Source organism: Myxocyprinus asiaticus, chromosome 10, assembly GCF_019703515.2.
Source record: "Myxocyprinus asiaticus isolate MX2 ecotype Aquarium Trade chromosome 10, UBuf_Myxa_2, whole genome shotgun sequence".
NCBI lineage: Eukaryota > Metazoa > Chordata > Actinopteri > Cypriniformes > Catostomidae > Myxocyprinus > Myxocyprinus asiaticus.
The window spans coordinates 11,152,886-11,167,813 of record NC_059353.1 but is presented as its reverse complement, the minus strand read 5'-3'; the positions used below and the strand labels follow the sequence as shown (position 1 = coordinate 11,167,813).

The 14,928-nt window shown below is 41.8% G+C and overlaps 1 protein-coding gene across 2 annotated transcripts; it reads right to left on the bottom strand.

The window, feature by feature from the left end:
* LOC127447043 (transcriptional regulatory protein AlgP-like) lies at positions 1 to 14,903 on the bottom strand. Of its 2 annotated transcripts, none has more exons than XM_051708525.1 (7): positions 14,536 to 14,903; positions 14,126 to 14,185; positions 12,558 to 12,651; positions 3,266 to 4,279; positions 1,579 to 1,642; positions 541 to 665; positions 1 to 342 (listed from the first exon to the last, which is right to left on the bottom strand). In XM_051708525.1, exons 2-7 carry the CDS (start codon positions 14,168 to 14,170, stop codon positions 311 to 313), a joined length of 1,374 nt encoding a protein of 457 aa, XP_051564485.1. In that variant the 5' UTR covers positions 14,171 to 14,185; positions 14,536 to 14,903; the 3' UTR covers positions 1 to 310. The 2 variants fall into 2 exon arrangements, with proteins under 2 accessions (XP_051564485.1, XP_051564486.1); XM_051708526.1 differs by having other exon boundaries at positions 14,645 to 14,903.
* Positions 14,904 to 14,928: the final 25 nt, after the last annotated feature.

Here is a 14,928-nt window from a genome sequence, read left to right as displayed (position 1 = left end):
TCATGTGTGGCTCAGTTTATTCATTATTCTTACCCCAAATATTTCAAATACACTTTCTGACATAACTTACAGCAAGCAAAAAGCATTTATTTCACAGCTAAGCTATACCGTCTTCCATCACATGTGCATTCAATACATAAAATAGTTTTTTTTAAATGAGACATGAGATTTAAAAAAAAGCAGCTATTCAGAGTCACAAAATAATTTTGCTAAATGTTTCACTTTTAACAATGAAAGAAGTTATTTCATAGACTTCTGCCACAAAATTGCATTGAGGCACAGGAGAGGAAAACATACAAATATACGATGTTTACTTGGAGGACACGTCGTCAAATTTAGGTTCTGTAATGAGAAATAGGTATAATATTAGTTAAGTGTAATGCAATTTCACAACCAAAAACAAACAAACTTCCAAAATTAAAAAAGGCAAAAATCATTGCAATAGTTAAAAAACGATCATAAATAGCTACATTTTTTCTTGTTAAAGTCAGTCTCAAATTTTACTTATTTTTGAGGCCTTTAGGCTTAACATTGACATACCAGAGAATTTAAACTCTGGAAAGGAGGTCAGGTCTCCACCACCATACAACCGCTGCAATTTAGTTATTTCCTCAGCAAGAGCCTTCTGGTACTCAGGACCTGCATCAACTAGACCACCAGCAGTACTGAGAAAACATTAGTTCATTATAAATGTAAAATGAATGATAACGTTAGGACAATATATGTAATATATGTAATATGCTCCTTAAAGTAATAGTTCATCCAAAAATTAAATCTCTCATCATTTACTCACCCTCATGCCATCCCAGATGTGTATGATTTTCTTTTGTTCAGCAGAACATGAACATTTTTAGAAAAGTGAATTGTGGCCAGAACGTTGAAGCTCCAAAAAAGGACATAGAGGCAGCATAAAAGTAATCCATAAGACTAAAAAAGGATTTAAATATTTATCTTTTTCTCACCCACTCCTATCATATCGCTCCTGAAGATATAGATTTAACCACTGGAGTCATATGGATTAATTTTATGCTGCCTTTATGTGCTTTTTGGACCTTCAAAGTTCTGATTACCATTCACTTGCATTGTATAACTCTAAAGAGCTGAGATATTTTTCTAAAAATCTGTGTTCTGCAGAAGAAAGTCATACACATCTGTGATGACATGAGGGTGAGTAAATTATTTTCATTTTTGAGTGAACTATCCCTTCAAGGCACGGTCACATTTACCTTTGCACAGCGAAATTCTGTGAGCGAAGGTGGTGTTGGATAATGTGAAATGAGCAAAAAAACTGATTTCATCTTTTTAATGCTGCACTTTTTACTCTGGGAGAGTTAAGTTATAAAGAAACTCACTGCTAAAATTATTCCTTGTTCATTGTGAATGTTTAGTGTAGATGTGTACTAAGCACCACCCACACAGGTCACAAATTCACCTGCCAAAGTTAACCAAACTTGAACTCCATACTAATTTCCACACGTGGATTCCCAATAAGATGACTGTATTTCGCCTGCAGAATTTCGCAGTGCGAAGGTAAATGTGGCCGCTTTTGATTCTACTCATTTAATAAGTACCACTTACTTGCTCTGTGTAGAGTATGAGCGAATTGCATCTAGGAAAAGTTTCTGAATGGGGTCTAATCCAGCTGACAGTCACAGGAAAAAACAAACACAATAATTAATGCATGGTCAAAATATCTACAAATACCAGTCATACATATGGATACTAGAATCCTTGATGCCTTGAACACTAAAAAGGAAAAAAATCAGTCTTTTTTAAATCTCATGCATAAGAAGAGTGCCTGGTGTGAATACAGTAGAAGACCAACTGGACTAAAGAAAAAAGAACCAAGTCAAGGAGTAAGTCAGGCTGTGAGTAACTAAAAGAGATTGCATTTACACTGCAAAGAACGGAAGCATTTAACAAAATGATAATAAACCTAAATGTGTTTCCCCATTAACAAATGGCCACATATTATATTGATTATTAATTCAAGCAGTTGTGGTACATTAATGTTGCATCCCCTCATAAACTGTTGCTTCCGTTCCACATACAGGAAAGAGAGTGCAAACTCTGATCTCACTGAATGCACCATATACCACATTGGGAAAGTGCGTAAGGAACAGTGGACATTTCATATTTAGATTTGACATATAAAACACCATACACAGGAAAAGATAAAAGGATAAGTAACTGATTACTGATATCATGCGACACCCTGGGAAGAAGAGTGAGACACTAACAAAGAAAATGTTTTTGGGTGAGGAGAAAACAACAGGAGAAAAATTATGTCAAACATCAAAATATATTGTCAAGTTACCATAATTGTATCATTTTCTAAACAAAATTGTAAAAAAGTTTTTTGGAAAGTGCATAATCCTTCGTGATCTCAGTGCAACCACAACATTTAACACAACCTTAATTTGATCATAAACAAGACAACCCAACATTCGTTTTGACAATTTGACATTTTCCTTTAACATTACCCAAATGAAACATGAAAGATATAGCTTTATATTCACACACTGGTACAAAATGGGGTTAGGGTGGTTGAGAAAAATAATGGTAATATTTTAAAATAAGTGTATGAGGAGCACTGAGGATTGAAAATGAAGATAAAATATAATAAGAGGAGCAAAGGAAGAAGGCAAGAGTTCAAAACATGAAACAGAATTAAGATTAAATGAATGAGTGAATAAACAATGAAACAGAAAGAAAAGGTGCATTTAAATATATAGAAGTTGCAAAAATAAATCTAACTAAACAACAGCAGTCAGTAAATGAGAAGTATGCAGTGAAGAACATGCATTGCACAACATGGTGAAAAGTCAAAAAGTGGCAAGCAAACACATAATGCAAACATGCACAGAGACGGATAACGGAAGGTGGGAATGGCTATGTTCATAAACTGAAAGCCAGGGCATAGACGTAAAATGCCTAAAGTCTCCTAGACAAATGCTATGCCATCTCTGCCCCAGCTTAGAAAATGAACATAGCCCTGAATGAGTGACATGAGTCTAGTTTGCTGCAGTGATGCTGAACTTCCTTTCAAGAATGCTACACACTAACACATGCAATTTCATAAATTTTGTAAATGAAAACATAGAAGGGTAAAAACTGAATTGTGATGTGGTTACTCAAATTACATCTTTATCTTTAGCATTACAAATGTGTATGTAGAAACCCATAAATAAAAAATAAAATAAACTGTCAAATTTTGGCTGTATCCCAAAATATGAATAGGGGTTATAGGGGATATGGTGTATACCCTCTGGCGTCTCCACAACTTCAGCTGGATCAGTAGCATCTGTGATCACAGGGGCAGAATCGACCAGCTCTTCAATAGGAGATGCTTCTACAACAGACTCTACAACAGGCTCAATGGGGGTAGCTTCAGCAACAGATTCTAAAACTATTTCGGTTGTTGCCTCTACAACAGGGGCAGCTTCAGCAAGTGGTTCTTGGGCAGGTGGTCCTTCTAAAGGTGCAGCTTCAGAAGCTGGTGCAACATCAGAAATGGCTTCAGCTGCAGAAACTTCAGCAACAGGTGGGGAAAATTCAACAACAGGTTCTGCGGGCTCAGCTGCAGGAGCAGCACTTTCAACTGCAGCGGCTTCACCTACAGGAGCAGCACTTTCAATGGCAGCAGCTTCAGCTGCAGGAGCAGTGGCTTCAGCTGCAGGTGCAGCACTTTCAACTGCAGCGGCTTCAGCTGCAGCACTTTCAACTGCAGCGGCTTCAGCTGCAGGTGCAGCACTTTCAACTGCAGTGGCTTCAGCTGCAGGTGCAGCACTTTCAACTGCAGCGGCTTCAGCTACAGGAGCAGCATTTTCAATGGCAGCAACTTCAGCTGCAGGAGCAGTGGCTTCAGCTGCAGGTGCAGCACTTTCAACTGCAGCGGCTTCAGCTGCAGGAGCAGCACTTTCAACTGCAGCGGCTTCAGCTGCAGGGGCAGCGGCTTCAGGTGCAGCAGCAGCACTTTCAACTGCAGCGACTTCAGCTGCAGGAGCAGCACTTTCAACTGAAGGGGCAGTGGCTTTGGCTCCAAGGCTAGTGACTTCAGATGCAGGGGCAGCAGCTTCAGCAGTAGTGGCTGGTGCTTCTGCTGCAGCAGGCACTGCAGTGGCAGTCACAACTGGCTCAGGGGCAGGCGTAGCAGCAGATGCAGCTTCTGTAAAGGCAGCAGCAGCTGGGGCTGCAACCTCCTTCTTGGGGAATTCCACATACGCTTTGTGCTGGACAAGTTTTTGTATATCGAAGTACGTATTTGAAGCCCCCTTTTCTAGGATGGAGGGCAAACATAAACAAGTAATCATTTGATATATCATGTGCACTATCAGGCCCAAAAGAGACTGCTACAAATTAGTGAATAAAATAACTTATCCATTTTCTTCAACATAAAGAAGCAGATCAGCATCTACTGAGGTGGTGGAGTTTTGAACACCTCAATAGATTTACTCATCTAAATCTGAACTATGGCTAATATAAAAATGGCCTTTGACATGAAAGTTTTAACCTGGATAACTCACACAAAGTAAATAAGTTTTTCGGTAAAAAATATTGTACAGTAAATGTCATTACAATAATAAATAAATGTAAGAAATTGAAAAAATTAACCCCATCCAAAAGATATTAAAAAGTAATAGGCCTACATAATAAAGAATATATAAAAGTCCATAATCATTTAATTCTCATATTACCATTACAACTATTAACAAAGAAAAATTGGGAATTCATGGTCAAACATGATTAAATTGTGGTAGCAGCACACAATCATTATACTTACATAAGAGGAATGAGAAAGGGTTTATCCTTGTATTGAGACATACATTTTAAATAAAAGTGAAGTGGTGAGTGGCAAGTTTTTCTTCATTTGGAGTTACTGAGATTCTTCATACTGTATTATTTTCAAAGTTTTTTTTAAAAAAGAGACTTTTTCATTTTTTTTTTTTAGCAACAGTCATTAACTTTACAGACATGAATCTATTAAAAAAAAATATGTTTCAAAATAATACTACACGTTTATTTTGTTAAGCTTCTTTTTTCAGTGAGGAGTCACTTGTTGGTCTTATGGCTTCACCATATTCTTAAATGAATAGAGGGTGGCTGAAACCATTAATGTTTTTTTCAGTGTATTCTTTTACTCTAATTTGCCAAGGTGACATTGGAACTTATGAGGTCCATATATTGATTGCCACTAAGCACACAATTACAAAGAACATCTACCAATACAATACCACATGGAAACCTCTATCTCAGGCCCCCTGCCACATCCATCTCCCGACAATGAGACCATGAGTCATAAGGTTATATTCAAGAACTCCACATTACCAATTTTACTTGTTTAAAAATGCACACAGACAAAGATAAAGAGTTTCCTTTACATTATGATCTTCATTCCAGGCTAGTAAAACTTGTCTTTGTGTCTACTTGAGTGATAAGGCATGTTTACAAAGTTTATTAACAATAGAAACTTGAGGATAAAGTTATAAAATTGTCACAAATCCACTTTTAGTGTAAGAGCAAAGCTTTCCAATCAGGTTTCAATTCACTGATATTCTTTAAAATATTCTTCAGCAGTCCATTTTTCAACTTCACTGCCTATGCACAATCATTTCCATTTCAAATCCTTTGAATTTCAGGTGCTCGTGTGTTTCTATAAATCCAACCGTTAATGTACTAAATAAATATGTGGTATTCCAGTGCAATTTTGTCAAAGTGTAAAAGAATATTGGTACCACACTTTGAGCTACCATTAATTTTTCATCTCAGGAAATTCTGGTTTTATTGCCAAATGTCTGCAAATACCATCAATTTTGATGTTCCTGATAGGTAGTGCATCTGTTTCTGGAATACTGTTCTACGCTTATTTTCTATTTTAAAATTTAAAAATGAGTGCCATTTAAAAGCAACTGCAGAAAGAAGTTGTGAGGTAAAAAACACCTTTTCAATTAATGCTTAATAACACCTTTCTCACCCAAAAATGATTGGATCAGGAAAAAACCAAATTATAACTCCTTTTTCACTTTAAATCTTGTCTCCTTGGCGATCAACATTAAGCTTTCTAGCACCATCTAGCGCTCTTCCTAGTGCTTGAGGTATGCGCAGTTTAATCAAGCTTGAAATCGTGATCATGCCTAGAGACTGCAATGACAAGATGTAGAGTGAAAAAGGAGTTATATTTTGGTCTGTTTTCACACAAAACCGATAAGATTGTATAAGGAGTACACTGTTTTATTTATTTTTTCTCCCCAGTTTGGAATGCCCAATGCACTCTAAGTCCTCGTGGTGGCGTAGTGACTCGCCTCAATCCGGGTGGCGAAGGACAAATCTCAGTTGCCTCCGCGTCTGAGACAGTCAATCCACGCATCTTATCATGTGGCTTGTTGTGTGTGTTACCGCGGAGACATAGCGCATGTGGAGGCTTCACGCTATTCTCCGCGGCATCCACACACAACTCGCCACGCGATCCACAGAGAGCGAGAACCACATTACAGAAACCACGAGGAGGTTACCCCATGTGACTCTACCCTCCCTAGCAACCGGGCCAATTTGGTTGCTTAGGAGACCTGGCTGGAGTCACTCAGCACGCCCTGGATTCGAACTCGTGACTCCAGGGGTGGTACCCCCTGCTACCCAGGCCTCCAAGAGTACATTGATTAAACAACTTGAGTTGTATGGATTACTTGCATGATGCTTTTGTGTGCTTTTTGGAGCTTCAAAATTTTGGTTACCATTCACTTGCATTTTATGGAACTACAAAGCTGAAATAATCTTCTAAAAATCTTTGTGTTCTGCAGAAGAAAGAAAGTCATATACATCTTAGATGGCGTGAGGGTGAGTAAATGATGAGAGAGTATACATTTTTGAGTGAACTATCCCTTTACCTCTAAATGGTCAATCGCAGCATTCTGCAGTCAAATGTTTTTGTACAATGACTGTTAAACTGTATAATTGATGGTTGGCCCAGGCAACCAGTTTCCTCAATGTCGCTTGCATCACTCCAAATCACTGTTGGGGTTTATGTCGCGATAATGACCATGATTTATCCCTGTCTTATTAGTAACCTTTCTTATGGGAAGATCACAGGTGAATTTGTAACAGTGCAAGTAACTGAAAACATGAGAATGTGTAGATATACTATGCTAACCAGTCAAAGTTAAGCAGCAAGTATTCTGACTATAAAGTATGGGTGGTGATGGGGGCGTGGCCGAGCAATGTCTGTGGAGAGCGAGGCCGAAAGAGGAAGAGCGGTAAGGATGGACACCTGTGGGAAATCACCTCTAACAGCTGTTTTGTTGCAGTAAGAGCTGGAGAGGGATAAAAGACACACACGAAGCTGACTGTGTGTGTACTTATGTTAAGTTGAAAAGCAACCCATTTGTGTTGAGCTGAAAACCATTGTTAATAAAAAGACTCACGCTAAATTATTTCCCCGGCTCCCGCTTCCTCCTTCAAAGAGAGTCCGTGACTTTTCACAGCGGTGCCGAAACACGGGAATTTGGAGGAAGATATGCCGACATTGTGTCCTCACCTTCGCCTTTCTGATCAAGACCCTCGCCAGCATCCACCAAATGCAACATCAGGCTCTGCTTGAGCTGTGCCAGGAACAGGAGCAGTGATTCCAGGTCATCCTTCAAGCTCAAGCATAGGACCGGCAGGTGCTACAGAGCTTGATACCCCAAGGGGATTCCACCAGCGCAACCTCGGCTGCCGCCCTAGCCATGACCCACTTCACACTCGCCAAGTTGGGACCAGAGGACATCCCGGATGTGTCTGTGGAGCGGTTTGAGCATGCGGCGGATGCAGTGGGATAGCCCCAGTCCCAGTGGGCGGTCCGCCTGCTGCTGCTGCTGTCGGGAGAAGCGCAACTGGCAGACCAACAACTACCTGTTGCCAACCTCCTGGGGTATCAGGATTTTAAGCGAGCCATCTTGCAGGGGTCGGCCGCAGCGCAGAGCAGCACCGCCTGTGCTTCTGCTCGCTGATGCTTGACGAGCTCGGCCGCCCATTTGCCTTTGGCCAACAGCTCTGTGACTCCTGCCAGTGGTGGCTGCTGGCAACCAAACATGACGCCATGGCAGTAGTTGACCTGGCAGTACTGGAGCAGTTGATCAACCGACTACCGAAAGGGATGGCGGAATGGGTCCAGTGCCACCGCCCGGCGTCGCTGGACGAAACGGTCCATCTGGCTGAGGACCATATGGCGGTGTATTCAGGGGCAGGTGAGCCCTCTTCTCTCTCTCCCCTCCCTCGTCCTCTCCTTCCCCTAGTCCCTTTCCTATTCCCCAGAAACGGGGAATTCTGATCCCAAAACCGGTTCCCCGGTCCCGTGGGCCGCTAAACCTGCTGGTTTTCCCTAACCCTCTCCACTCTCCCCCACTGGCTGGTGAATCCGCTGCCGTGGGTGTGGGCGTGAAGTCTGGGCCGGTCTGTTGGAGCTGCAGGGAACCTGGGGATTTCTAATGCCCCACGATGGAAGTGGAGACATTGTTCCGGATCCCCAATGCACCACAGGCCACCCCCGATCGAGCAGGAGCATACTGGATACCTGTGAGTATTAAGGGGGGGTACATCCCAAGCCTTGATGGATTCAGGTTGTAATCAATTGAACCAAGCTTTGGTGAATGGAGGTTTGAAGGCTTTGGATACGAGCCCACGGGTGAAGGTAAGGTGTTTGCATGGGGATATTCAAAATTACCCTGTAGTGACGGTCATTATTCAATTTCAGGGACAAAAGCATAGTGTCGAGGCTGCGGTTAGTCCCCGCCACTCCCATCCACTAATCTTGGGTACGAATTGGCCGGTATTTACTAATTTATTAAGGGGAATATGTGTGGATGGGTCCTGCAACAAAACATATCATGTGTGGTGTGTGATTTGCTGGCTGGGGAGGCGGTGCCAGGACAGTCTACGTCAGCTCCACATCAGGAGGACGTAAGGGATGGGGAAGTCTTGGCTTCCCCAGCCCTTAGAGGATTCCCTGCAGGGGATTTCCCTCTGGAGCAGATGTGAGACGAGACCCTTAGATACGCCTTTGACCAAATGAAAATGATTGATGGTCAACACCTCCAGCCAGACACTGCACTCGCATATCCGTATTTTTCAATTATCAAGGATTGGTTTTATCGAGTGACGCAGGACACTCAAAGGAGGATACAACCCAATTGTTAATACCGAAGAATGTTATTCCAGACGGCTCATTATAATCCGATGGCGGATCACTTAAGGCAGGAAAAGACACTGAACTGTCTAATGGCCCGTTTCTATTGGCCGGGTATTCGCGGGGATGTTCGCAGGTGGTGTGCGGCATGCAGTGAAATGTTAGCTGGTGAATCCGCCGGCCACCCCAAGAGCACCATAACACCCCTTCCTTAATCAAGGTCCCCTCCAAAAGAATTGGTATGGACCTCGCCGGGCCATTAGAGCGGACGGCACGCGAGCATCGCTTTGTGTTGGTTCTGGTGGACTATGCAACGTGATATCTGGAAGCAGTGCCTCTACGCAACATTTCAGCACAGTGTTGCAGAGGCACACTTCAGAATCTCCAGAGTGGGGATTCCAAAAGAAATCCTCACTGATCAGAGCACTATGTTTATGTCACATACACTACGTGAACTATGCAAATTACTGGGGATTAAATCGATTCAGACCAGCATTTACCACCCCCAAATGGACGGCTTGATCGAACAATTTAATCAGACCCTAAAGAATATGATTCATAAGATTGTGCATGAAGACGCTCGAAATTGGGACAAGTGGCTTATTTGCAGTACGATAGGTCTCGCAAGCCTCCACGGGGTTTTCCCCATTTGAATTATTGTACGGGCGTTGAACCACACGGTGTGCTCGACATCCTACAAAAAAAAGGAGGAGGGACCTTCAAACTGCAAAAACGAAATTCGAAACTTTATTGAGAGCAAAACTCCACACAATGGGGAAATTAACACAGGAGAATTTGCTCCAGGCACAAGAACGTCAAAGCCGGCTTTATAATAGGGGCCGGGAGATAAAGTCCTTGTATTGCTCCTCACATCAAGCTCTAAATTACTCACCAAGTGGAAAGGACCCTTTGAGGTCACACGGTGAGTAGGGGAAATAGATTATGAGGTGAAATGAACGGATAGAGGCAGAGCACGTCAGATTTACCACCTCAACCTCCTAAAACAGTGGAGAGAGGCAATCGGCATGACTTTGGCGATGGTGGTTCCGGAGAGGGAGCTCGGACCGGAAGTGAACTTACAGTAAAAGCCACCAATCGAGTCACCCCGTTCACTTGTGGAGACCACCTCTCACCATCCCAAGTCATGGAGGTTGCAAGGAGAATTTTCCGACGTGTTCTCGTCTCTTCCCGGTCGTACGAATCTCATAGAGCACCATATCGAAATTACCCAGGGGTAGTAGTACGTAGCTGTCACTACCCATTACCCGAGCACAAAAAAGGAAGTGGTTCGGGAAGAATTAAATGCCATGCTGGATATGTGGTTAATAGAAGAATCCCACAGTGACTGGGCCAGCCTGGTGGTTCTGGTTTCTAAGAGCGACGGCTTGGTCCGTTTCTGTGTGGATTATAGAAAAGTTAATGTGGTGTCTAAATTTAATGCGTACCCGTTGCCTCGGCGCTGCTTGCTTTTGACACTGGATTTAATGAAGGGATATTGGCAAATCCTCTTAACTCCCTTGTCCCGTGAAAAGACGGCATTTTCCACACCGTTCGGATTACACCAATTTGTGCTTCCATTCGGTTTGTTCAGGGCCCCGGCAATGTTTCAGTGGCTCATGGACAGAATCCTCAGACCTCACGCTGCTTACACCACTGCCTATCTGGATGACATCATCATTTTCAGTAATGATTGGCAGCAGCACTTGCGGCATCTGAGGGCTGTCCTGAGGTCGTCGAGATGGGCGGGACTCACGGCAAACCCAAAGTAGTGTGCAATTGGGCGGGTGGATGTACAGTATCTGGGCTTCCACTTGGGTCATGGGTAGGTGCGGCCCAAAATTGATAAATTGTAGCCTGCCCGAGACCTAAGACCAAAAAGGAGGTGAGACAGTTCCTGGGGCTGGCTGACTATTATCGTATTATCGGTTTGTGCCAAACTATTTGACCGTCACCAGCCCGCTGACTGATCTGACTAAAAAGGGGGCACCAGATGCGGTCCAGTGGACGGAGCCGTGTCAGCAGGCGTTCACGCGGGTGAAGGCTTCACTTTGCGGAGGGCCATTATTGCACTCTCCTGAATTAACTCTCCCCTTTATCTTGCAGACGAACACATTGGACAGAGGGGTGGGAGCGGTACCGTTCCAGATGGTGGAGGGAAAGTAGCGCCCCATGCTGTACATTAGTCAAAAGCTCTCGCTGAGAGAGCCTAAGTACAGCACAGCTGAGAAGGAGTGTTTGGCCATCAAGTGGTAGGCCCTCCGGTACTACCTGTTGGGGCGTGCTTTCACCCTCTGTTCGGACCGTGGCCTGCTGCAGTGGTTCCATCGCATTAAGGATGCCAACGCGCGGATCACCCGTTGGTATCTAGCTCTCCAGCCTTTTAAGTTCGAGATGGTCCACAGGCCTCTCCAGAAATGGGGGGGGGGGTTCCCCGGCCTGAGTCAGGTGATGTGGTGATGGGGGCATGGCCGAGCGACATCTGTGGAGAGCGAGGCCAGGAGAGAAAGAGCGGTAAAGATGGACACCTGTGGGAAATCACCTCTAACAGTTGTTTTGTGTTGCAGTGAGAGCTGGAGAGGGATAAAAGGGCAGTCCATACCGCCAGAGGGGGAAGGAAGAGAGAGAGACATGAAGCTGATTGTGTGTGTATTAATGTTGAGCTGAAAAGCAACCCGTTTGTGTTAAGCCGAAAACCACTGTTAATAAAAAGACTTGCATTGAATTGTTTCCCCAGCTCCTGCTTCCTCCTTCAAAGAGAGTTTGTGACTTGTCACAGTATGTTTTAATTAAAAAAACATACTGTTTTGTGTTGCAGTGAGAGCTGGAGAGGGATAAAAGGGCAGTCCAAACCGCCAGAGGGGGATGGAAGAGAGAGAGAGAGAGAGCGAGAGACATGGAGCTGATTGTGTATTAATGTTGAGCTGAAAAGCAACCCGTTTGTGTTAAGCCGAAAACCACTGTTAATAAAAATTGCACTGAATTGTTTCCCCAGCTCCTGCTTCCTCCTTCAAAGAGAGTTTGTGACTTGTCACAGTATGTTTTAATAAAAAATAAAAAAGTGTCAATCGTATTGTGCTGTAATCCTAATGATTGTGACAAAACAATAGGTTTGTACACTTTTGGCCATGACTTCAACATGCATACTGTATGTTTATTTGCATGGTATTAGTCCCATACGGCACAGCTATAGAAAGGGAACAAAACACACTCTCCAACAGGTTCAGAAACAACAGCTGAGGTCATGGACATGTCTCCAGCAGGATTTAAATTACAGTCTTCACATGCATGGCATGTAGATCTGACCTACAAAACCCTCCACTCCCCAAATGCACGCTACTTTACATGATACACTCCGAATACTATTACAACAACTTAAATAAATATATGCAGCATTTACCTTTGTTGGACTTTTTGGACTTCTTGCTGTCCCCAGATTTTGAACTGAGAGCGACAACTGGAGCTCTTAAACTCAAGCTCTCCGCCTGCAGATGCTAAACAAAAAAAGCAACAGAAACAACAGATTTCAAAACAGACCATGAATACCTATGAATAATCACAACTACCATTTCCCCCTTGTAAGTAGGGAAAATGTTGACTTTCTGACTTCAGTTTTCACACATAAAAGCTGAGGGTAAACATTTAACACCTTGCCATTATTTGTATTCATAAAGGACAACTTGACCGTTGTTCTTTATTTTGTTTCACAAATGAAGCTAGGGTTGTAACACCAATAACGATAACACCGCCGACAAATTCTCTTAAAAGTTTAATTTTCAAAGATAGTGTCAATAGAATCACAAAAATACATCACTAATCAGACTTAAATCAATAAATCTTATTACATTTTTTTTATCCAGTAAAAAAAACTTTCACATGAACATTAAACAAACAATGTAACACTAATGACATATTTAAATGAACCATGTGGAAAAAAATAGTTAAAATGTAAACTAATAACATTTTGAACATGGTGGGATAAATCACTGTATGCGCATTTGAGCAGCCTCTTCTTCCTCATAACTTTGACCTTTGAAGAACTTTTAATACAACTTTGTTTTTTCAAAATACACTTTTTTTTCAGACTGATAACACCAATGACATGAAATCAAAGGAAAACATTATTTTGTAATTATTTAAATTACAAATGACTGTTGCTTTTTTGTACACTTGTTACCCTTGCACTAAATAATAAATGCATAAATAGCTGTAAATGTTACAGAAGTGGTGTACCAGCAGAATGGGACAAGGGTTTTCTTTTTTTCCCCAAGCAACTGACAAATTCAAATGTATTTTCTAAAAATGTGCAAGTCAATGTAGAGTCGAACCATTTCATATTATTTAATAAAAGGTGAGGTTACAGAATGCCTTTTAAATGGGGTTTCTTAAATATTACCATTTTTTTCATGACCAAAGGGACATGTTTGTCACCATATTCTGATACTGTCGCTTTCACAAATCTTTGCTGTGGTCTCAGCAAAACAATATGCTCAAAAGTACACCGTGTTCTCAACACACGTATGCGAAGTTGACCAACATGCAGACATACTCTTCAGTTTTACTTGTTTTTGCAATGGACATTCATGCACAAAATTGTTGATAATACCTAAACTCGTGGTCTTAAAACGACTATATAGCAAACAAATAATATATGAATAATTAATTGCAACTTCTACATATAAAATGTAATTTGCAAACGTATGCTTTGGTAGTATCTAATCCGCATCGAGTACATGGAAATGCCATACTATGAGTTCTTCCAGTGTTGCGTGAATAAACGGCATCAGAAGATATTTGCATCGAGTCGGATTGGATTAAATGCTTCAGTGATTTAACGCTTGAACAACGCTATTGAGTTCAGGTAGGCTCACAGTCCGCACATTTTCCGTGGTTTCGCATGTTGTGACAAGTTTGTAAATGCATGCATGCAAATTTATTGATAAATGTCGAAAATAATCGTTTTATTACCCTGAGAGATCCAAGTCGTCCTACCCTGAGTAGAGAGGCTGCCATCTTTACTGCTGAATCCTATGAGAAAAAAAGAAATAAAGCAGCTGCATGAAAATGTTATCCATCACAAATCCTCACAGCGTGTGATTGTAAATGTTAGACATCTCTCTAGTCCATTTAAAGTTCGTTCAACCATTACTGAGCACAACGGTTGCTTTGAGCAAATTATAATTTGAACGAGATTAGAGCTGTTTTGTTGTTTCTTCTTCTTTGGCTTCTGTTATTTCAAGACTAGACAGCAAGAGACAGAATATGCAACACCACACATTTGACCATGTTTAATGTTCGTTTGTTACCACAATCATAAATAGTAGAAAACAGCATAAGATATCCACGAGAAATGCCACTGGCTCCTATGGTAAAGTTACCTGACTCTGTTTAGAGATGTTTAAATCAATGCTCTAGTTTGAGGAGATCCCACAAACGACAGCAACTGAACTTAAGAAAGGTCACAATAAAGTAAAGAGAGTAAATTACAAAAAGTGTGGCGCATGCACTGCTTTAAAGTACTGTCCTTGCGTAACGAACACGCCCCCTCCTGCAGCTCACCAACGGATCCTGTATCTCTTAAAATTAACTAAATGTTACTCTGACTGCCAAATGAGTATCCTAATAATAATATACATTAATTACAATAACTCGTAGTGAAAAGTATGATTAAGCATTCACACAGTATATATAAATTCTTCCCATCCCGCACACTCGTAATGGCGGTTTGCCAAATCCCTGCACGTATATGTTGATGACGTATTAAATATGCG